At 53.3% G+C, this 23,433-nt stretch overlaps 1 protein-coding gene across 2 annotated transcripts in view; it reads left to right on the top strand.

Moving 5' to 3' along the window:
* SHB (SH2 domain containing adaptor protein B) overlaps nucleotides 1-23,433 on the top strand; it is a 137,711-nt gene that overhangs the window by 109,086 nt on the left and 5,192 nt on the right. The window contains exons 5-6 of one of the 2 annotated variants that reach the window (XM_018052197.1): nucleotides 4,013-4,132; nucleotides 6,864-7,032. In XM_018052197.1, coding sequence (XP_017907686.1) covers nucleotides 4,013-4,132; nucleotides 6,864-7,017 — 274 coding nt within the window. In that variant the 3' untranslated portion in view covers nucleotides 7,018-7,032. Of the gene's footprint in view, nucleotides 1-4,012; nucleotides 4,133-6,863; nucleotides 7,033-23,433 lie in introns of those variants that run through there. The other variant, XM_005683946.3, reaches the window with a different exon arrangement.

Here is a 23,433-nt window from a genome sequence, read left to right as displayed (position 1 = left end):
CCTTCTTTATGAACTTCTTAAAACAAACAAATAAATAAATCTCGACTAGACATCCCCATCTGACTCTAGCCCTTGTTGGGAACGTAATCTCCAGGAGGGCAGGAACTTATCTGGGTCACCATTGCGTGCCCAGTGCCTAGATTGGTGCCTGGCACATAATAGTTGCTCAGTGAATAGGTAGCTGTCCCCTTGGTGAACAGAGTCCCCAAAGAGCTGTCAATACATTCACTCTCCCTCCCATTACCTCCCATTCTCTCATCCACCCCAATCTGCTTCCCTTTTCTGCCCGGGTAACCAGCTGACCTCTTCTGACCCCTGTGGCAGCCAGCACATTAGACGGCTCCCTCCTTCTAAGACGCTCTCTGCTCCCGGCTTTCCTCTGCCTCCCCTGCCGGCTGCTCACCTCAAGCTGACCCGAAGGTTATTCTGTCCAGGGCTCGGTTTCCAGCTACGTGCCCTCCCTGGGTAGTCTCCTCAGGATGCTGGTGGTGAGTCACCAGTTCGCATCCCCAACCCACACCTCTCCCAGAACTCCTAACTCCTACGGCCAGCTGCCTTCTTGGCATCTCCACTTGGCTGACGAATGGGCATCTTAAATTTAACACGTTCAAAACTGGACTCCTGATCTCCTGGACACCCGCTCCTCCCTAGTTTGCCCACCTTCCCCACCCCACCCCAACAGCATCACATCTACCATGTTGCTCAAGCCACAGCCCTGAAATCATCTGGATTCCTTTGTTGGCGTCACACCAGCATCTAGTGCGTTACTAACTGCCAGTTTTCCATCCAAAACACATCCCGATTCCATCCATTCCTGTCATCTCAGGTCCTCCCGTCTGGACTTCTGCAGAAGCCTCCTCGCCTGTCTCCTGCTTCACTTCCCCTCTGGCCATTCTCCTTTTGTAAAATCATCCGGAGCAAGTATCTCTTAACATCTCTATTTAAAACTCTCATTGCCTTCCCTATGCTTACAATGAAATCAGACTTCTTCCTGTGGCCCACACGGCCTCGGGGAACTGGGCCCCGCCTCCTGTTCACCCGCATCCTGTCCCACTTCCCACAGTCACAGCACTGAACCATTCTTGCTGCCTTTTTGCTCCTTGAACACCCCACGCTCATTCCTGCTTCTGGACCTTTGCACTTGGTGCTGCCTCTGCGGTGAACGTGTTTTCTTTGGCTCTTCACATGATTGGCTCCTTCTCCGTGCAGATTCTCAGGTCAAATGTCATCTCCTCGGGGTTGCCCCCCTGTCCATTCATTCCATAGTAGGCACCTCCCCCACCCCAGTCACTGCCTTATCACAAACCCAGTATTCCTATATACCAGTTGTCACTATCTGAAATTGTTTCCTGAATCTGTTGGTTGACTCTCTATCTGCCTGCATCAGCCCTTTGAGAACAAGGATATAGTAAATGGTGAGTAGATAACTGCATGATCTCATGGGTGTTGGATGGACTGGGTGGTAATGGTTGAGTCTTCTTAATTCCCATGGTTCAGGCCTGAGTGGCCAGCTCTACAAAGTCCAGTGCATCCCCAGGATGGCCTCCTGCCTGGATTCTTTCAGTTCAGGCAGGTCCTCCTTGGGCCCAGGGGTTGCCAGCCAGGCCCATCCTGTCTCCTGGTAGCCATCCTCATCCTGACAGTCTGCCCTCTCCCCATCCCCCAGTTGAGTGTCTTTTGCCTCTTCTCTCCCCAATTCCTCCTGTTTTTCCTTTGATCTTCGACCCCAAGTCCCCTGCCTTTCTCTGCATGTGGAATGGCTGGAGCAGCTGGGGAAGGAACCAGCAGCTTATCCTATTTACCCACCAGGGATCACCCTTAACGAGGATCCAGAACCCCCGAGGCCCATCTGCCACCGCCTCCCTTAGAGCCACTTGTCCTGTGCTCTGGGAGTCGGGCTCAGACAGCGCCTCCCTGGAGACTACTTCTTGGCCTTCCCTGAGGACGGCTCTGCTTCAAATAGCTGAAACTTGCTTGGCTAATAAAACAGCATTTTGTCAGCTCACTGGGGCTGTGTTACACAGGTGAAATTTCCTGGAAAACAACCTTGGCCGAACTGTTAACTCTCATCTCTAAAGTCAGCTCCATCCTTATCTAACCACGTCTCCCAGTTACACTCACGTTTCTTTTCTTAAACACACACTGGCCCGTCACATCTCTGGGAGTGTTGTCATTATGGCAATCCTTGCAATTCCCAGCGTCACATCCTCTTAGTTTCTGTGTAAGTATAGACAGGAAGGTGGGTCTGCAGTGTACACTTCCCCTCACCTTTTCCCTCAGCGAGTCCCCTTCCAGATATCCAGCCCCGGGTCTGTGGGTGGTCACCCCTTGGGCCATCAGTGACTCTGTCGCAAGCTCAGTGGACAGGGATACTCACATCTCTCTCACTCTGCAGTCTTTGCTTTCCTAGAGCTGGTTGAGTTGGGGTGTTTTTTTAGGTTATAATTATGTCATCTTCACTGCTGCTAGCTGTTTAGAACACTGCCTTATAAAATGGCAGAACGCGCAGAGAAAGGCAGTGTGATGCTTCTCTCCACGCAGGATGTCTGTATCAGAACTCTCACAGGTGCTGGTCACAGGGCACTCCTGGCCCAGGTTCCGGAGGCAGGCTCCTCCATACACCTGGGGCAGGTATAAAATTAAAATGCAGTCTACACAGCAGCAGCCTGAAATACTGGTAGTTGGGGAAGTGACCTTTGGCTGTCTGCAAGTTCACTTCTCTTTTGGCTGATGCTGAAACTCACCCCGTTGCAGGCTCTCCATCAGCCCTTCAATGCATCATTCTGTTTAATCCTCACAACCCAAAACAGGAATAGAGTGACCCTAACTTAGCAAACTGAGATGCACCCAGATTTAGCTTCTTGCCCCAGACTCCCAACCGGCCAGTGGCAGAGCCAGGTCTGTGCCTCCGCGGCCAAAGCATGATCTATCCTTGACCACTGGCACCTCTGGTTCCCTTCCTAACCACATCTCTGGCCATCTTCCTACTAATCCGATCCCTCAGAGACCGTAATGGAAGGAAGCAGTGACCTGTTCTGAGTGCACCTACTGACCAGCATCCAAGGTCTTCACTCTGCCGCAGAAATTTTACCTTCAACTCTTCCAATCTTGAAAACTCACGTCCCCCTTTTGTCTTGCACTCGGGGCCTTAGCCAGGCATCTGCCACGGCACCCCTCCCATGTGATTCTGCCGCTCACCATGGGCTGCCCGGAAGCAGAACTGTTGGGCTTCCCACGTGCCCGGTCGATGCCAGATGCACTTGGCGGGAGCACTGCTTTGGCCACCCCACCCCACCGCTTGCTTTCCTGAGTGACAAGCACCGCCCTCTGTCCCGCAGATGTCGCAGAGCCAGCATGTGTCCCGCCTGTCAGCGCCCTCTGATGGCTTCCGTGCCTCTCAGAGGAACCAGAGTCCCCGCGCAAGGCCCCCAGCGCAGCCCTGCCACGGGGCCTCTTAGGCCTCAGCACCCACACTGCCCCCTTGCCTCAATCTAGCCATCACTGGCCTTGTTGTTTCCAAAACATGCCAGGCATCCTGCTTTGGCTGCCTTTCTTCTGCCAAATAGGCTGTTTTCCAGCGTCTTCCTTTGTGGCATCTTCCCGCAGCTCCTTCAGGTCCATATTGAAACGTCACGCCCTGCTTCTCTTGCTGCTGCTTAAGACAGCAGTCCCTCCTGCCAGCTCCAAGCCAGGCGACCCTGCTCCGTGTCCTTCGTGGCACCCACACTAGACTCTGTGCTTCACGGTGTGGAGGCCAGGTTTGCTCACCATACTCTCCCCAAGACCTGCATGCAGCAGGCGCTCTGTCGATATCTAATGAATGAATGAACACACACGCGCACAGGCACACGTGACATCTGCACGTACAGGGACGCTGCCTAGTGACAAGGAGGCCCAGGATGCCCACAGCTGCCCTCCAGTGGGGCTGAGCCTCCTTGGGGCAGATGGGATTCGGGATGTCAATGGTAGGGGTCTATCCCTGCTGAACTCTGACCCCATCTCTTCTCCGCAGATGGTATCACGGAGCCATCAGCAGGGGCGACGCTGAGAACCTGCTGCGCCTCTGTAAGGAGTGTAGCTACCTTGTCCGGAACAGCCAGACCAGCAGGCACGACTACTCCCTCTCCCTGAAGTGAGTAACCTCGGCCACCCCTGGCCCTCGGCAGCCTCCCGCGATATGCGACCTGGCCCAGCTCTCTGAGGCAGAAAGACCCACCAGTGTCCCCCCGGGGAAACTTGCCAGCATGAGTTATTTCAAGCCTTGCTTTTCCAATTTGATCTAATTCTCCTGGGACACAGAGGAGTTTTTGTATTCTCCATTTCTGCCTCCCTTGAAGAGGAGGGGCATTTTCCTAGGATTTATATTAAATATCCAAGAATAGCTTCCACATCTCCCGCGAGCCAGGGACTATAGAAGCACTTAGCGTGTCTTGTCCCTCCTTCAAACCTCACAACAGCCCTTTGAGGAGAAACATCTTGTCCCCGTTGTGCAGATGAGGAAACAGGCTCAGAGAGGGGTTGGGTCAGCACTCGAGGCTGGGTGTTTGACGCCCCACTGCTCTTACTGCCCCCGTGAGAACCACCCTTTCCTTATGTTCTTGGCTACTGTTTGGGAAAGTCTCCCTTTTATGTGTCGCATGAAGGTTGTAAGGAACCCCACGGAGAGCCAGGAAGAATCTTGCTGACATGATCACCTACAGCTGCTTTGTACTGCTTTCAGGATAGGTGCCCCTGAAATAAGAAAAGGGTATTTTGATTGAGGGTTTCATCCTTCAATTCTGTTGCTGGATGGAACCCAACAGATTGATTAAAACCCATTTTACAGATAGGAAAAGTGAGGCTGGGAGAGAGGAGGGATTTAGAGAGTTAATGACAACTGAGATATAAACCCAGGTCCTTCAGCCAGCACAGACCACCAGGAGCAATGGTCAGCCAGCACAGACCACCAGAAAGCAAGCAACTGCCTGCTTTCTTTCTACTCAGCTTGCTGTTACTCAAGGCCAGGTGATGCAGAGAGAACTGCTAGGACACATCAGAAGAGCCCTGTGCAGGCCAGCCGTGAAGTCAGTAGGGTCGATGCACACAAACAGAGACTGGCCTGGGCTCTCTGCTCACGACTGACCCTACCTGCAAGGGACTGTGACAAACTGGAGAGCAGAGCCTGGGCAGGAAACAGAGGCACTGGAAGTCTGCCTGGAGAAGGGAGGATATGTGGGGACATGGAGGAACCACAGATCTCTCAAGGACATCAGGGCAGAAGTGGTAGATGGGGCGTTATGGGGATGTGGATTCCAGGTCAGCGAGAGGTGTGGTTCTCTAACCCTTCAAGCCTATCAGGAATCAGAGCTGCCTCAGAAGGTAGTGAGTGTCTCATCACTGGGGATGTGCAACCAGGAGCTGGACAGCTGCCTTGCCAGGGAGGACATCTAGGGGATTTCTGAGCCTCTGGGAGGGCACTCAGGGCAAGCGGCACATGGACACTTCATTGTCCACCATCAGGCCTGACAGCTTAGAATCAGGCAGGTTTTATTGCAGCCAAGGAGAATTCAGTACGCTAAACTGTAGCTGGGCTGGTGGCAGCCAAAGTCAAAGGGCTGTCCCTGCCTAGGGGAGAGGGCAACAGCGGGGAGAGGGGCACACCACTGCTGTGCTGCCAGGATCGGGGGTCTGGAACTCCCCACTGCTCCATGCCGCCCCTTCCCGCCCCCACTGTTCGAGGTAACCTAGCAACCCGGGTGCCCATGAATGATGCTTCCAGATCTTCACCTTCCTGCCTCAAGGTGAACTGTGGCTTTCTGGGCAGCAGGAGGTGGGAGAGGTGAGTGACCTCAGAGATGGGACTCTAAGTCACCATCCGTCTTCCTTGCTGACCTGGACAGACTGCCTACTCCCTGGTCTTCCTCACACTCATCACACTGGCCGTCTTTGAGCTCCGCAGTGTATTTCATTCCTCCTGGGATTCCGTCATCTGGGACCGGGCCAGAGGCATCTTCCCTAGAGGACTGACTGAAGGCACAGAAGAGTGGGTGGGGCACCCCACTCCAGCCCAGTCATTCCTGTGCATGGCAGGGGCCCATCGCGCCTCCGTTTATTCACTGTTTATTCACCGGGAGCACATGAGGAATCTTGAACCAGGGGTGGGAACGACTCACAACGGCAGGGCCCGCAGGGTCCGCTCCCCAGCACCCTGAGCCCGTGCCATCCGTCATGCGGACAGACGCAAATGCTGGCTCACGCTTCAGAAGAGTGTGTGTGTCGCGGTTCTAAGGGCGTAGTTCTCTTTTCGTCCCGGGTTTGCTCCCTTCCCTGGACCCTCCTGCTCCGTCACAGGCTTACAGTCCAGGGGCCGGGCTTTCCCACTCCCCGACCTCGTGGCCTCGGCAGCTGTGTCACCTTTCTGAGCCTGTGTCCTCCCCTGTGCACGAGAGGCAATGCTGTTCTCCATATAGATGGAGAGACCCATCAGTGTCCCTGGCTCTCTGGATTTCCCCTGGCTTGCTGTGGCCAGATCCCTTACACCTCCCGGGCAAGGGGAGAAGGTGGGGGGTGCAGCTCAGGGGGGCCTGTGCTGGGACCTCGAGCAGAGCACTCTGCCAGCAGGCCCGGGTTTGTCTTCCTGCACCCGTCCTGTCTGTCCTCATTATCAGGAAGTGCAGTCTGGATGACTGGTCTCTGCCCACGGGTGCCGAGGTAGAGGGTTCAGTTCTGCATGCTTGTCTAGAGCCATTAGATCCCAAATACACCAGAGGGGTGGTCTTACCTGGTCAGCTTTCCCTCAAAGGAGGCCAGAAGTAGGGAGGAGGGTTGGGCGGTCCATGGCTGATCAGGGCAACCTACTAAGGGGAGTTGGGCTTGTTTTCCAGAGCAACCCCAGTAACCAGCCAGGCTGCCATCCAGGGAGAGACACCTGGCATTCATCACCTCAGCCCCAAATGGAACTGCCCTGGTACTGAATGTCCCAGCTGCTTGGGGCAGGTGCCAGCTTTGCCAGCCACCATGGAGGTTTGGGGTCTCTGATGCCGAAGGCTGCCTGGCAGGGGTGGGGTGGGGAGTGCCATTATCAGGATTGCGGTGCATATTGACAATGGAATTCTGGCTATGTTATCATGTGAGCCTTGGGCCCTGCTGCGAGGGTGTTCTGGGGAAGAGAGAGAGTTTGGGGGAGTGTGGCCCCAGGGGACAGGGCTCTCCACCCCAGAGGACAGGGCTCATCCATCCGTCCCTTGGCAGATACTTATCAGAGCCCTGGGTACCAGGCACGAGGTTGGGCAGAGGGGGCAGCAGAGGTGAGGACAGTCTGGCCCAAGCAGCAGAACTCCCGGTCTGGGCCTTGTTGCTGGCAAAGGGCTTGGGGGCCGGAGCTGGCATAACGGTGGGAGGGTCTGGAGAAGCCACAGGGCAGAGGTACATTGAACCTTAAGGAGAGGGTAGGTATTCCCTAGGAAGAGACAGTTGGTGGGCATCTCAGGTAGAAGGGACACGCCAGGCAAAGCCCTGGAGATGCAGAAGAGCCTAGGCAGGGCTCAAGCCCCGCAGAGGAGCTGATACTCAATTCTTAGTGATGGGGCCACCCTCAGGCATCCATCCGTATGCTTAAACCTCACTTCCACCCTGAGTACTCGCAGTACTTCACAATTTAGAAAACCTGCATGTTGATGTCGGGACAGCCCCATGGGGTGGTCAGGGTAGATATCACCACCCTCATCATCAATGTCGAACCTCTAGTGACCTTAGATGCCCAGCTGGTCCAGTCCCTTGGCTTTGTGGCCAGGGAGGCTGAGACCCAGAGGGGACTCACGACCAACCCAGCTACCCAGCTACAAGTGACCACACAGACAATAGAGATGGTGTCTGCATCCCACTGTGGGGACCAGTCAGATCCCTGGACCAGGCCAAGCAGCCACCCACCTGCCCCTTCACCAAAAACCTTTCTCTGCACCCATGGTAATCCAAGACGGTGCCTGCCTCATTTTCTCACATCCCTCCACAGCAGCAGCCCCCACCATGAAGCAGTCTCACAGAGGTCCTGCCTCGTCACTTTTCAACACTGTCCTCAACCCCTTCTGCAGAACTCTCCGTCTTCCCATCTCCAGCCTGACCCAGCAGGGCACTGGGCCATTGGCCGCCAGCACACACCATTGACCCCCCAGCACACACCATTGACCCCTGGTACACTCACTGTAGCCTCAGGAAAGCAAAAGGTTGAGCTCTTAGAAGCTGGCAAGAAAACATCACCGTCTTACACAGTTTCCTGTCTGGAAAGGCAAGCAATGGGAGAAAGGGATTAAAAAAAAAAAACCTCATTAAAAAGGTTCTTTAGGCACTTTGGACTATGCATGACTCTTTGCAAGTTCTCGTTTCATGAGTTTTTGCAAAGGAATCTGGACAAGATGAGGGAAACAGGACTTCAAAGACTGGAGGGTTTACCGCTGGGAGGTAGGGAGAGCACCAGGGCCTCCTCGTATGCTTGGGAAGGGGACAGACAGAGTGACCCTCCTGGCCTCACAGAGATGCCCCTGCTGCTTTGACCTGGGCCCACCCAGCTCTCTTTAGGCCCTGAGCTGCCATCCCCAGTAGGGTACATAGCCCCAGGGAGGCCTCGAAAGGTGCCTTCAGCTTTCAAATCCCCACAGGCAAACTGCACAACAACCTTGCAAATGTGGCCCAGATTCTGTTCTCAAGAGACATTTCTGACCTTTCCATCAGATTGCAACTCAGCCCCGATCTCTCAAGAGTCTTCCTCGGCCCATAAGCTCTGTCCCTTCAGTTTCTTGTCAATTACTGGGCTCCAGTCTCCAGGAGTTCATAGCCCAAGTGGGAAAGAAGTGGCATTTACACTGGTAACTCAAATACTCACGGAACATGTTTAAGGCTACCTAAGGCAGAAAGTGGGCTTCCCCTGATGGCTCAGACGGTAGGAGACCTGGGCTTAATCCCTGGGTCTGGAAGACCCCCTGGAGAAGGGAATGGTTACCCACTCCAGTATTCTTGCCTGGAGAATTCCATGGGCAGAGGAGCTTGGCGGGCTACAGTCCATAAGGTTGCAAAGAGTCAGACACGACTGAGTGACTAACACTTTCACTTTTTCACTTTTCAAGGCAGAAAGTGCTCAGGTCCGTGCAAGAGGGAAGGAACAAGAAGAGGGGGTGTTGGAAGGCTGGGCAAGTCTTAGACTGTGGACAGGGCGGAGAGGATAGCCAGGCAGAGAAGATGGCACAGAGACAGGAAAATGCAGAGCTTGGTAAGAATAGCAAGTAACATTGGCAGGAGCCAGGAGAAAGGCAGCACTGATCATCCAGCTGAGGAATTGGGGCTCTATCCTGTGCATCAGGGAGCATTCCTGAGGGTTTTGAGCAGGGTTGCAGTCATGTCCCCAGAGCCGTGCTCTAGAACCATTCATGAACCGCGTGTCGAGTGGAGCATCACTGCCTCCCTGTGCCCTCGCATGTCCACAGATATGCCACCAAAGCTAGCACAGTCCAAGAAGTGGGTGGGAGTCCCGGGGGAGATCACTTTTAAAGATGTAGAGAGAGGGACTTCCCTAGCAGTCCAGTGGTTAAGATTCTGCACTCCCAATGCAAGGGGCTCGGGTTCAATCCCTGGTCAGAAACTAAGATCCCACATGCTGCTGCTGGTGCTTGCTAAGTCACTTCAGTTGTGTCCGACTCTGTGCGACCCCATAGACGGCAGCCCACCAGGCTTCCCCGTCCCTGGGATTCTCCAGGCAAGAGCACTGGAGTGGGTTGCCATTTCCTTCTGCAATGCATGAAAGTGAAAAGTGAAAGTGAAGTCGCTCAGTCATGTCTGACTCTTAGCGACCCCATGGACTGCAGCCTACCAGGCTCCTCCGTCCATGGGATTTTCCAGGCAAGAGTACTGGAGTGGGTTGCCATTGCCTTCTCCGCACATGCTGCATAGTGTGGCCAAAATTTGCTTTTTTAAAAAAGTAAAGATGTAGAGTGAAAGCATAGGCTCTGCAACCAGTGAGATACATGGGTTCAAATCCTTGCTCCACTCTTCACTTCTATGTGGTTCTAGCCGCATGAATTTACCTCCCTGATCATCACTTGGAAAGCTGTGTAGGCCACTCTCGTGAAGTTCTTGTAAAAATTAACACAGCCCAGCAGGTCCGGCCCACAGCAAGTACTCGGTATATGCCGGTCTCCACTCCTCTCAGCCTTCCCAGAGCCTTTAGGAGTTGCCACGGAGCCAGCATGGTGGACAAGGGTGCACCGGGTCACACACCCTGGGGGTGTGTCTGGGCTGTAGCTGCCTCTGGATGACTTGCGCCGGTGTCTTTGTCCCCACCCCCAGTGCCCATAGAAAGAGGGTCCAGTGTTTGATTCGTAAATTTGCATCCAGGTCAAGGTCTCCATGGTCAGGACAAGCTTCTCTTTCTGCTCTGTCCTAAGGACAGTGGGAAGGCCCCATCTCCTTCTTCAGGTGGGGAGGAGGGGGCGGGACGATTTATCAAGAAAATGCCTCCTGGTCTGATTGCCAAACGAGGCCCTTCAGGTTCCCGCCTGGAGCTGGGAGGTTGTGCTGACCACTGGGCAGCCAGTCTTCACCCAACAGATGCTCCCCGGGAGGGCGGTGCGTGTGGCGGGGCCAGAGGAGGCGATGGGCTGTGTTCCAGGGGTGCTGGGGGCGCATTTCTGTTAGGGTTGTTTTTCTTTCTTCTCTCCCCTCATTGATTTATATGGTAAAGGAGAGAGTTTTCAAACAGTAGGCATGTCTGGGTCTAGGCAGGCGGGCAAGTGATTAATCTTAGTTTGTTGCTGCTGACAGCCAGGAGCAAGAAATAATAACAGTTTGTGGGGTGGGGAGAGGTGGGGGAACGCGGAAAGACTGCTCACCCTTCGATCATCAGAGGGAGCACGGACGTCACTTCCTTCTGCCGTCTGAGCACCCCTGGTTGAGTGGGCGTCTGAGGCTTCGTCCTCTTAGCCCCACAGTGGCTGCTCCCCTGGGCGAGCCCCCAGGGTGGTCTCACCCCCCAGGGTGGTCTCCCAGACCCCAGTGGAGGCTTCCCAGCCACTGTGGGCTTCCCTACCCAGCATGACCTCCTGCCCCAGAATGTGGGACTCTGTCACCACATGCCCTCCTCCCTAGCCTGCCCCTGAGGGCTTCAAGGAAGGCAGGTATGTACCGCCGGGGCACTGCCCAGCTCTGATGACCGGGGCCCTAGTTTCCTGGCTGTCTGCCCCCACGACCCCCTTTCTCTGTACCTCTGTGAGCTGCCAGGTGGGTGTGGGGGCTGGAAGAGGGGGATACCAAAGAAAGAGAGGCAGGGGTCAGACAAACTGGCACAGAGGTAGCTGGCTGATTCCAGGCAGGCAGTGATGGCAGGAGGGGGTGGGGCAAGGAAGGGTTTTGACCTGGGCCTTGGGGAATGAGGAGGGCTGAGACAGTTGGGGATGGGTAGGGTGAGGAGCTGCCCATGCTGAGGAAACAGCAGACCAGGAGGAGAGAAGCTGCCTACTTTCCAACCCAGTTTTCAGTCGATCCAATCACTAACATCCCCCCCATCTCCCCAGAATAGACAGCTTGGTGTAGCAGAAGACGTGAGCTCTGGATCAGTCTGGCCTGGGCTTTTGAACCCCAGCTCTGCCACTTACTAGCAGGATGGTCTTGGACAAAGGGACATAACATCTCTGAGCCTCGGTTTCCTCATCTATAAAATGGGTTTTACAGAGATACTCATCAAGAGATGATATACGTGAAGTGCTTGGCCTGTGCCCAGCAGGCAGTAAGTTAGTGGTAGCTCACTGTCTTTGTTACAGACTTTGCTACAGCTATGGGTTATTGAGAAAAGAGCTTGGTGTGGTTCAGTACCTTGAGAATTACCTGACTGTCCATGCCCACATCCACTCCCCTTTATGGTGATAGGATCTTAGAGTTCATACAGGCTGCCACTTGAGAAAATCCTGCATTGCTGTGACTGAGACAAGTCACTGAGAGCTGAGAGCCCATGCTGAATCCAGGCTGCCCTCTTGATGACTGTGTGACCTTGAGTAAGTCACTTACCTCTCTGATCTGCCAGTTCCTCATCAGCTCGTGAAGATGATGGCCACCTCAACAGGCATGCAGAACTAAGGCCAGAGAGAGGAAGAAGCTTGTCTGCCTCCTAGCTTCTCAGCCAGGCCCTGTGTTTTGGCAGCATTTGTGTTAGCCTGAGACAAAGAGCAAGCAGGGGAGGGGGATATCTGCATCTCTGCTCTTGCTACACGGAGGGTTTCACATCCTTTCAGGGGTGATGGAGGGAAAATGAACTTTCTGCTCAATTAGTGGACAGCATGTTTTCGCCTTCTCTAAAAGGTTTAAAGGAAATGGTGCAATTAGGAGCTACTGCTGTAGGCAAAACAAGAGGCTCCTCAAACGTTCTGTGCAGGAGACGAAATGAAAACAGTGAACTTTAGAGACAGAGGTTTTCAGAAGCCCCATCTGACAGTGGATGAATCTGGAAGGTGGGTCGGGGTGGAGGGCTGGCTGCCGAGGAGGCTGCAACAGTTCAGCGAAGGACTCAGGCAGTGGGAGTAAACAGAGGTCGTGTCTTGGTAGAACCGAAGAGGATGAGAAAGAGCAAGGAGCCTGGGGCCTCGTTCCAATTTCTGAACGGGCGGGTGAGTGGTGGCTCCATCAGCTGCAGCACAGACCTGGAACTGTCAGTTTTGAAAAACGCAGGAAACTCATCCTAACTCAGGACGAGTTTTCATCCCTGCCCCAATTGCTGCCCCAAACCCAGAGGCAAGAGGTGCCTGCACTCACACTGCCAGCCCGTTGTCCAGAGCACCTGCCAGCCTGGTAGTGCCCAAGGTGCCCGCTGATGGGCTGGGGTTTCCCTTCCTGACCTGCTGCATCTCCCCTCCGAGCTAGGCACACAGTGTTGCCCTTTACTCCCCCGAGAGCTCCCTAGTCCTCTCCAGCGTCTGAGCCACCCTGATTACATTTCCAGCTGGTTTTTAATTATCTTGTATCAGCTACATAAATCTGCCGTGTGGCTCGCCTGCCGGGTGGCAGAGGGGGAGCGGGGTTACGGGGTGGGGGGCGGGGCGCGATTCCAACTGCCCGTCCATCGCCAGGAAGCCTCTCATTCCCTGGGACAGTTTCCTTTCTGAGGCACTGGTCTCAAAATGGTGAAAAACATTTCTTTCCAGTCACATTTCTAACATCTTGTTAATAGGATTTATTTAACAATATTTTTGCAAAAGCCATCTGGGAATGGTTTGTTTGGGAACTTGGGAGGGCACGTGGGTACTGCAGGCCCAGGCCGTGTTGACAGATAACAGACCTCGTACCTGCCATCAGAGAAGGGACGCAGTCAGGGGCCAGGGGACCAGGGCCTGAATCCCACTGCTTCCACCGGCTGTGGGGGTCACCCAGCGAATTATTTCACGTCTCTGAGCCTCACCCCTGAGGCTCAGGGACACAGCGGAAGGGAGATCTTGTAAACCCCGAGTGGCTGTATAAATGCAGGTGGGGTTATTTATAGAGACTTGTGCCTTCCCCAGGGAAGTATTGGGGGTCTTATTTTGCTAATAGCTAAATAAATAACTGGATGTTCCCCAGAGGAAATATAACCAGCCCCCTTCTTGAGGCATTTGGTGGGGCTTGAAGCACCCAGCTTCATTCAGTAAAATCTCAAGGTTTCCTGTTCCCCACATCCTCAGGCCCTTGCAACTGGAAGAGTCTTGAATCATCCAGGTCAAGACCCTGGCTTTCGGATGAGAGAAACAGGCACAGGGAGGGAAAAGGACCTTCCCGAGGTCCCGCAGCAAGTTGCTGGCGGAGCCCAGATGCCTCGACTCGCACCCCAGGGTTGTTAACCTTCTGAAGCCCCGTAGCACTGTATTTTCTTCTCTCATTTTCTCCATAAACTTTCTTGGTATTTGCGGCAGATTTATAAAATCGGATGTCAGATTTTATAGCCCTCGTCTTTGCTCCCACAGTTCAAATTCTAAAGCTATAAAAATGATGTTTTGCTGTGTCTGAGTGTGTGTCACACTCACACATGCACACATTTTGTGCCTCAATCCCGCCCTTTGCTGAGCGCGCCCCACCCCCCAACAGTCAGCAGCCGCCGACCTCCTTCCAGCCTAGGGTGCTTTCTGCCACTTTTAATGCCTTTTTAAAAAAAGATTGCTTCACCCAGGAGGAATATAAGAAACAATTGGTTTTGGCAAAGCTGGCTCATTAGAAATGCTTTAATTAGAACTTTTTTTTTTTTTTTTGCTATTTTCCTTTTGAAAATCCACACGCTGCTCACAGCTCCAGACGGTTTGGGGAATAGCCTGTCACATTCTCAGCACAAACATTCAGGGCAGAGGTGACAGGTCAGCTGCCTAGGTGTCACTGCTGCATTCCCGCTGGGCACCAGGCCTCCAGCTGGATAGGGAGACAGAGGGACAAGAGTAGGTGAGGGGTGTGGTGGAGGGAAGTGTGGCAGGGAATAAATAAGGGAAGAAGAAAGTGAGTCTGACTGGTGGCATCTTGGAAGGCTTCCTGGAGGAGGTGGCGTGTGAGCAGGGCCTAGAAGGATAATAATGTATTGTAAAGTAACAGCAAGGTAGAAGGACGATTAGGTTTGGCATTAGAGGAGAGGTCCCTGCAGTGTCCCCTCTCCCTGTGGTGCCACCATGTCAGCCCCCCTTGGTCAAGGTGACTAAACATTTGGCCCAGGTGGACAAAGCTGTGCCTTATAAACTCTGAAGTCCTGGTCAGCTCTCTTTCTCTCTCCCCACAGCTTTCTGCATTTCTGGCCCTTTCTCTCTTGCACAATTCTTTCCCACCCCGCAACTTGCTCAGAGTAGTTGTGTGCCCATCATTTCCACCTGACACTAAGGTGTATAGCCCGCCCTGGCTGAACACAGCCTCCCAGGGGAAAACGCATTTACACAGTGCCAGGTAGGCACTTTGCAATCCCTGGTACCTGGTGTTAGAAACTGATTTGAAGAGGCTTCCACAGCGTATCCTCTAAGGTAGGTAGACTTGTGCCAATAACAATGATTAAAAGCTTGGGGCAGTTTATGCGTTCTGACACAAGCGATGACCAAGCCACTGGGGCGGCAGATGCGTGAGGCAGTGTGTGCCGGGCACACCCACGTTTCACAGACAGGCTCCAAACGTGAGCACAATCCCATTTTGAGTTCAGATTTTCAAACCAGAAAAATGCTTCTTCCTGTCCTGAATTGTTCCAATATTACCCCCCAGAAATCTTCTGTGACAAAATGAGAGCTGACCGTTTCACTTCTGTGGTAGTTATGCTTTTAAAAAGCCATCAGTTCCAATAGTCAGTAACTTTTTGGAACTCAATTACTTGCAGCCATGCTGAAAAAAACTGTAATTAATGTGGTCAAACCCTAGCCAAATAATAAAATGAAAGCTCTGTTGTGTATCAAGGCCGAAATCAATTTCATTAGGGAGCAAAGAGCCAGCGATTTAATTTTGAGAGAACGCTCTACCCTGTGGACAGAGGTTGTCAAGAAGCTGCCAGAATGGATGCCCGACATGAGAGGATTCGCCCTCCAGAGCCCAAATTACGAAGGGCTGACAGTGACCTTTCAAAATTACATTTGCAAACCTTCCAAGTGTGGCTACAGCCAGTGGGCTTTTGCTTCTTCGTGTTCTTGGGCTGGTGCCCTTTTTGGTTTGGGTCAAGAGGTGCATGTTGTCTGACCCACTAACACTCTAAAGCCAATGAGATCCTATCCTTTGGGATCAGGAGGAGGAGGAAGACAGAGTGGACTCTGGAGGTCAGCAGACACCAGAAAGAAGTTCAGCGAAGGCTTGGGGTGTGCACATGGTGATGGAGTCGTGTCCAGACAGCTGGACTAATGGCCAAGTGGGATAGACCCATGGGAGACACTGTCCAGTTGCAGCACCAGCATATGAGAGATTGTGAGCAGCAGGGGGGACCAGAATGGGAAAGGATGGGAGCTTCTGCCCTCTGAGGACCGCTGGAGAGAGGAGCAGCCTCGGGTCTCTACCTGCTGTGTGCCCTGCTCTTCAGGCGGGCCTTCCCAGGGCAGGTGGAGCAGCTGTGGCCTGCAGGACTGTGCTAAGTCACAGTTCAGCTCAGAACGTAGAAGGACTTTCTCATGGGGAGAGCCATCAAAGGTCGAAAAAGGTTGTCCCTGTAAGGAGTGAGCTAGCCCAGCGCTGTGGGTGGGCAAAAAGAAAATGCTGGACATGAAATGTGAAGGTGGACTTTGCCTCACCACATAAGAACTAGAATGGTGGTTCTCAGACTTGAATGGGCATCAGAATCTCTTGAAGAGCGTGTTAAAGGCTGATTCTAGTTCCAGAGAAGCCCAGGAAGCCACAGGCTTAGCAAATCCCCGGGGACCTTGATGTAGGCATTCCGGGGCTCGTTTAAGAAACTCTGTTTGAGAAACCTGTGCTTCTCTTCCAGCCCTGGAACTCTGGGGCATCTGCAGTGAAGGTCAATCGTTTTGTTTAATATCTGAAGTCATTCTTTCCTGACCGCATGGTGTGAGCATCTTCTATGTGCTAAGTTTCAAAGGTTTAGAAGTTGTGGGACCTCAGTGATCACCTTGGCCTCTCCCTCCGTTGTGTAGATGGGAAAACCAAGGCCCAGGAGGGTAGGAACCAGGGGTGGGACCAGGTCTCGACTTCCTGCTCAGGGCTCTTTTCCCTTGCTTTCAGTGAGGTTAGGGAACGTCATAAAGATCTCCCCATTTCACAGATGAAGAGACTGTGGCCCAGATCCCCAAGGCTTATTGGGAGCTTTTCCAGTGAAAACCACCAATAACTGTCTTTCACATGATTTGCAAAAGGCCTTTGGCCAGGGCCACTTTGGTTTAGAGTCAAGTGTGTGCCTTTGAAATTCCAGGGAGAAAGATTGGATCCTCAGGTTAGAGGCAGGGCTGCTGAGCAAATAGATCTGTTTTAGTCTGCAGTTTTTAAAGACCTTTCTGGATTTTCCTTCTTTACTTGTTTTTTTTAAGTAAAACTGTGAGTTGGATCAGATGCTTTGTGGGCGTCCCCTTCTTTGCTGTGCTAATGAATCAGTTGCTCAGTTAGCGAGGAAAGCCCCACCAGGAAAGGAGTTGGGTCTGTAGGATAATGAGGGTAATCACTGTGCTTTAAGGACAAAGGTGAGAACTGGGGTTTAGGTGGATTGCTGTCTCCTTCCCTCTCCCTGCATGCCTACCTCCACCCTGCACCTTGTAGAGCATCACTGCCTTCTCAGAGCATACAGAGGCTATGGACAGTGCCCTATGCCTGATGGCATAAGGTAGGGGTCATATTGGGTTCACTGGAGAATGGGAGCAATCCTCCACCCCTTTCTGGGTCTCATGTCATCTGTAAAATAAAGTCAGGGAAAGACATGGCCTCAAAAGCCTCTGCTTGGTGTCTTGTGTCCATCAGAAATGTTGACTGCAAAGCAATACCCACAGTACTGCCTTAGACCAGGACTTTTTAAGCAGAGAGGGCTCTTTCCTCATCATTCCCATTCTGTTTTCATATGGACCCTGGTGTGTAACAATGTGCTTTTGAGAGTGTTGAGAAACACCACTCGATGTTTGGGAAAATTGATCTCGGGGATGTAAACGCCATGCCCATTGTCATCTGGTGACAGAGCTGGGGCCAGAAGCCAGGCCTCCCACTTCAGCCAGGCAGGCTGCCCCGCTGGAGGAGGTGGGCCCGCTGCCAACACGGCCACAAACGGCAGACCAGGCAGAGGGCGGGGCACACTTAGTGCTCAGCCAGGGCAGCACCTTCTACGAGGGCTCCTGCAGTGTGTGGGTGCAAACGAAGCCATGCCCCACCCAGCTGGGACCTCAGGACAGTCCTTCCGGGTGGGCAGTGAAAGCTCCAGTGAGGAAACTGAGGCTCCAAGAGAGGCACAGCTCAGAAGTGGCAATCTGGGAGACTCAGCTCAGGTCTGGGTCCGTCTGGACCTGCAGGCAGTGATCCCTTTGCCCTCGTCTGACCTTCCTCACCCTGGAGTGCTCCCCTCATCTCCTTCTCAGCATCACCTGGCTCAGCCTCAGGTTTCCAGCTCCCCTTTTGCCTATGAAAACCACTGCGCCCTCCAAGTCCTCTCCGCAGCAGCTGGTGCTTGCCTCAACAACTGCCTTTGCCCAGCACCTGCCCGATCCCTGTTCTGGACCCGCCTTCAGGTGCTTCGTGTTCCCCCGCACCTGCTGGTTGGAGTGACGGTGCGGGCTTTGTCCTTGGAGACAGCCTGGAGCCTCTGCATCCCTTTGGCAAATTCTGTGCCACGTCTTCAGCCCTTGAATGAGGAGCCGGACGACTAACCTCTGTCAGGTGTTCTTGCTTCCTTCACAGACACATTCTCGCTTCTCCCTTGCATCTGTTCTTGTTAGCCCCACTTCACAGATGAAGGATTTGAGGCACTGGTGACCCATGAGTTGCCGCTGTTGAAGTTTGGGCTGGGTTATTCTATGCTGTGGCTCTGTCCTCTGCACCGTCCTTGACCTCCACCTAGAGATGCCAGCGGCTCCCCTGTCTCCAAACATTGTCAAGTGCCCCCAGGAAGGAGGTAAACTTGCCCCATTGACAACCAGTGCCCCAGGGAGAGTATGGGTAGAGAGGGGCTTGTCCTGTAGAAGGAGACACCCCCTACCCCATTCCCCCAGGCCTGAATGCTTTCTGTCCATCCCATTGGCACAGATGCTAAGAAGCCTGCTTTTGCCACTGTGCTTTCCCCAAGCCCGGAAACTAGCTATCCCTGTGTGAGTATACCAGTGCCACTGGCAGCGCTGGTGCAGCTCCCCACGCCCCTGTGACGTCTCTCACTGGCTTGAGAACTTCCGCGCTGGAGGAACCCCCCTCTACCTTTTCCAGACAAGCATGCTGAGGCCCAGGGAGAGGGGACCTGCCCAGCCAATGACATAAGTGGGATCAGAGTTTGAACCCAGGCATCTGACTTCAGTCCAGCCATCACATCAACCCGATGTGCTTCAAACACTAAAGGGTGTTCGTATCCCTAGGAAAGTCCTCTTTCCTCTTCCTAAAGCTCTGAAACATTTCACACATCACCCTTCGCTCTGCATCCACATCTCCCCTTGTAGTTTTCGTGTGCTCTTGCTGAAGCCTATGTAGGGACACCAACCAGAGGAATTACAAAAGTCATCCAAACATCATTACCCTCCCAGTCACACACCTCCAGCGATGGGAGGCTCACTTCCTCAGCTGTCTGGATCATTGCAGTCTTCCTGTCTAACACTTTATTAGTCTACTCCTGAGAAAATTGCCCCCGATGGGTTCATTCTGACCCACCTGTTGCATTTTGTGGCACAAAACAACCCTTGCTGCAAAAGGCATCGGCTGGCTCTCCTTCCCCCGGAGATGGCTTTTCATCGTGATTTACTGAAGATCTCACCCTGAGCCACCAACTTAGAGCTTGAGAAATGCCTGGGCTTCTTGGGGAGGCTAGTCACTGCCAGTGCATTTATTGAAAGTCTGATTATTTGGTTGTAAATCAAGTCATTTGGCTCAGCAGTGTTCACATTTAGATGTTTGTGCTCTATAACTTGGTGCATGCGTTTTTGGCTTGTCCCCCTGAAGGCGATTTCAGAAGGCGTGTGACCTCGTAAACCCCTTCCCCCAGCTCCCTCGACCCCTAGAACGTCTCAGCTGGAAGGGGCCTTCATGCCCCCCACCCCATGCATGGCACAGCTGGCGAACCCCACCACATGGCTATAAGGACTCAGAAAGCCCTGGTGTCCTCTCACTGCAATTCAGGCAGATTGCTTCTCCCTCTGGCCCTTGGTGTTCTTGCAGATAATGTCAGCCCTCCCAGCTTCTTTGTGAAGCCACAGGTTTGTCCAGTCACCGACCAAGGGCAGTGACAATCACGTTGCACATATTTGTTCTGCCAGGCTCCCTGGCCCCAAGCGGGAAGTTCAAAGCTTGTGCAGGGCCAACCTGCACCCGCAAAGTCCTCAGGAGATGTCACCCCAGTGCCTTTCCCCTGAAGGCCCCTATCACTGGAGGTCTGGGTGGTTTCTCCCACAGCAGCCCCGTGGAGCATGCTTCTCTGCAGACACTCAAGAGTGTTTCTGGAGAGGCTTGCTCACAGGTGTGATGAGGAGGAAAAGTGTCTTCTCTGTAGACATTTTTCTCTGTAGACATCTCCCTGGAGGTCAGAGAGCAGATGTGCTGAGGCAGCGTTGCCTCAGGAAGTACCTGTCATGTAGGCCCCAAGGTGCCCATAGAGGCACACAGCCTCCTTCAGCCTTGGTTTCCCCCTCTGTCAACAACGGTAGTTACACCAAGCTGCAGGCTTAAATGAGATAGCCTGTGGCGGCAGCTCGGTGCACAGTGGGGTTGAGCCTTTATTCTGCAGGGTCCCAAGGACACCCCTGGATGCTCTTGAGCTGAGGGACAATGTCCTGGAGCATCTCCATGAAGAGAGCAGCTCGCCAACTACCTTTCAAAAGAGGTAGCCCTGGGATCACACCTCTGAGCGTGGATTCCTGTAACCAGGTCCTACACACTAATCCCAAAGGACAATTTCCTCGACTTCTCCCACATAAATATTATATCAAGTATTTTTAAAGTCATTTCATCATGAAAAGAAGCGATTTAACATAACTATTACCCAAGATTCTTCATGAAATATGCATCAAGCAATTAGGTCTAAAAGCGTGAGGTGAGGCCTCGCACCCTGCTCAGGCCGGCAGCTGCGGGCTGAGTGATGTTTTATTAAAGCCCATGATTATGAGACGAGGTGGGGCCTGTTATTAGGCCTGACGCGCCAGGCACGTTTGATAATCCCAGTTACAAGGAGGTGCTTTTTGTGATGGTAATGAGCGATCTGAACACCCTGACAGCCCCAGCATCCCCAGCCTCCACCAGCCTTACAAGACTCATTAGACAGGTCACCCGCTGGAGACACCCCTAATTGTGACTTAGCTCTCGTAGGATGTCCTATCAAAGGAGACAGGACTGACGCAGGAGCTTGGCAGGAGGTGGCAGCCTGTCTGAGCTCCCCAGGGACCCATGCCTTCTCAGAAGCCATGACGGGGAGGTGGCCAGGCCTGGAACCAGCCCTGGATGCATGGTCCCTAGGCTACTTCTTGCTCCTAAAGCCCCACACATCCCCATGCATGCTGGGTATCCGATGTACCCTCCATTCTCCAAGAATTTTAATCTTGTGCTGGATTTCCTCCTCTGAGTTGGCAGTTATTAAAATCATCCCTGGCAGCTGTTTTTAAATCTTCAGCTGTCGTTAGGTGGCATCTCACTCGTGGGGACCTTGTGACCGATCAGGATATATCACTGCATCACACCTCCTGGGTGTGTGTTGACAAGGCTCTGCCCATAGTTTGCGTTAAGTCAGGGTTTGACAGACTGTCTCAGAAAGAAAGCCCCGCTCACCTCTCGAGGCCCACCAACTCTGTGATGGTCCCTCCGTGGCTGCGGACTCCACTGGTCAGGACACACCATCCCCGGTCCCCGGGACGACCATTTACTGCCAGCCCCTATGCTGCTCTGATCCACTGTTACTGGCAGGATGGGTGCCATGGGAACTGAGGCTGGCAGTCAAGAAGTCACCTGCTCAGGGTCTGATGCCTCTCACTCGCCCCCTGGCTGGCCTCACGGGGAGTGTTGGGGGCTAGGTTGGGCCCTCTTCTGGAGCTCACAGTGCTGAGGTCAGGAGCATGGGTTCTGGGAAAGGCCCCCGGGGAGGGAAGCAGCAGCAGCTGATGGCTGCGTGACCCCCTGTCAGCTACCTCCTGTCTGGAGCTTCAGTGCTGGGCACATTGCCTGGCTCACAGGAAGTGCCCAGGAAACATCAGCCCTGAGAGCCATCCAGGCCAGCGCCCTGTGAGAATGGGACTGGAGGCCAAGAGCAGCAGTGGAGGGGGCATGAGGCTGACTTGATCCCTTCCTGCAGGAAGCCCTCACCTCATGGGCAGCAGATTATGCTCATAGACATGGAATCTAGGACCTTAGATCTAGAAGCGCCCTCAGAGGCCATGCAGTTAGCCTTCCCGTGTGTCCAGTATGGGTAGAGACAGAGCCCAGTACGGCCCAAGGAGAGCCTGAGGTCCAGAGAACAAGAGGGTGCAGTGCATGAGCCCAAGGGGAAGGGCTGTTCCTGCAGGGACTCCAGCCTGAGGGCCAGCTCATGGGCCTTTCTCCCTCTGCCGGGGACAGTCAGGCCCTGGATTCCAGGGTCACAGGCCTGAGTTCGCTGCCTTGAGCTCTGAACTACCCCTCAGCATAGCCCAGCTCAGGGTTATAAACGAGTATGTATTGAAATACCAGCATCAGAGGAAAAACCAGTGGGCCTGGAGAGTCAGGAAGGACTGCAGGGAGGTCCCAGTGCCTGCCCATGTCTGTTGAGATGGAGACATCAGTGTGGAGTTCCTAGTATGCGGTGACCTTGAGAGCCTTCGATCTCAGAACAGAGGAGCTTCAGCCTCCTTTTCTGGCTCTGTCCTGTTGCCAGCATCCCTGCCCACTTTCCTCACTGAATGTTTTCAGAACAACTGGTATGAAAATATCCTGTTAAGCCATATGAGTTATTTTCTTTAACCTCCTTAGATAGTAAATCGGTTCCCCTAGTGACCTCATACCCACAATGCCATGAAAGCTTTGGCGTTCAGGCCAGCTCACAGCTAGTTGTTGAGATCTAACACACCCTGTGCTTTGTAGCACCAGCTGCAAAGCCCAAAATATCACCCAGGCAGAGGGCATGACATATCCGAGGCCACACCCACCCACCCCGGTCACTCACCTCTGCTCCAGCCCTGTTGCCCCCATACCCACCCACCCCTTTTTCAGGTAAAACTGAGCACATGGCCTCCAAGACTACAAGGCTTCTTAACTGTCCCCAGTTTTATTAGCCATACAATTTCAGCCCTGCATTCAAGCAGTTACAGACTCTTCTAGGCCAGCACAGATTTGCCGTCTCTCCACGGAGGTGGGTAGCAGGTAGCTGAGTCTTGGGCTCAGAGGGAGTTGCTCGTATTTTAAAGCGCGCACCGGCTTAAGCAAGTGCGCCTCCTGCTTCTCAGATGAGGCAATTCTCCAGTGAAATGACCCTTCACTGAGGAGCAGAGCTTGCCACAGGCTCTGTAATTAGAACATTGTCAGCCTTAAAAAATCTTGATTTAAATTTCAGTTCTTTACAGGAATTATTCTCTCTTGAAACATAATTGCTCTCCGAACGATTTCCTTTAAGCTGAGGGTGACATCTCTAAATACATTATTATGAGCAGATGTATTACTCAGTGCCTGCACTTCATTAAGCATTTGCTCTCCCCATCTGAAAATGGTCCTGGAGTCCAAATTGATGCATTAATAGAGCAGGCACCGGTAAGGGAGGAGAACCCAGTCCTGGATGGAAGAGATGTGGGAACAGCTGAAACGAGAACCAAAGCTCAGAAGGGCTGCAGGCTGCACACCTGTATCCACACAGCGCTCTTGGCC

Source organism: Capra hircus, chromosome 8 (assembly GCF_001704415.2).
Source record: "Capra hircus breed San Clemente chromosome 8, ASM170441v1, whole genome shotgun sequence".
Lineage (NCBI taxonomy): Eukaryota > Metazoa > Chordata > Mammalia > Artiodactyla > Bovidae > Capra > Capra hircus.
Note: the sequence above shows the minus strand (reverse complement) of the source record. Positions and strands in the feature narration are given on the sequence as shown.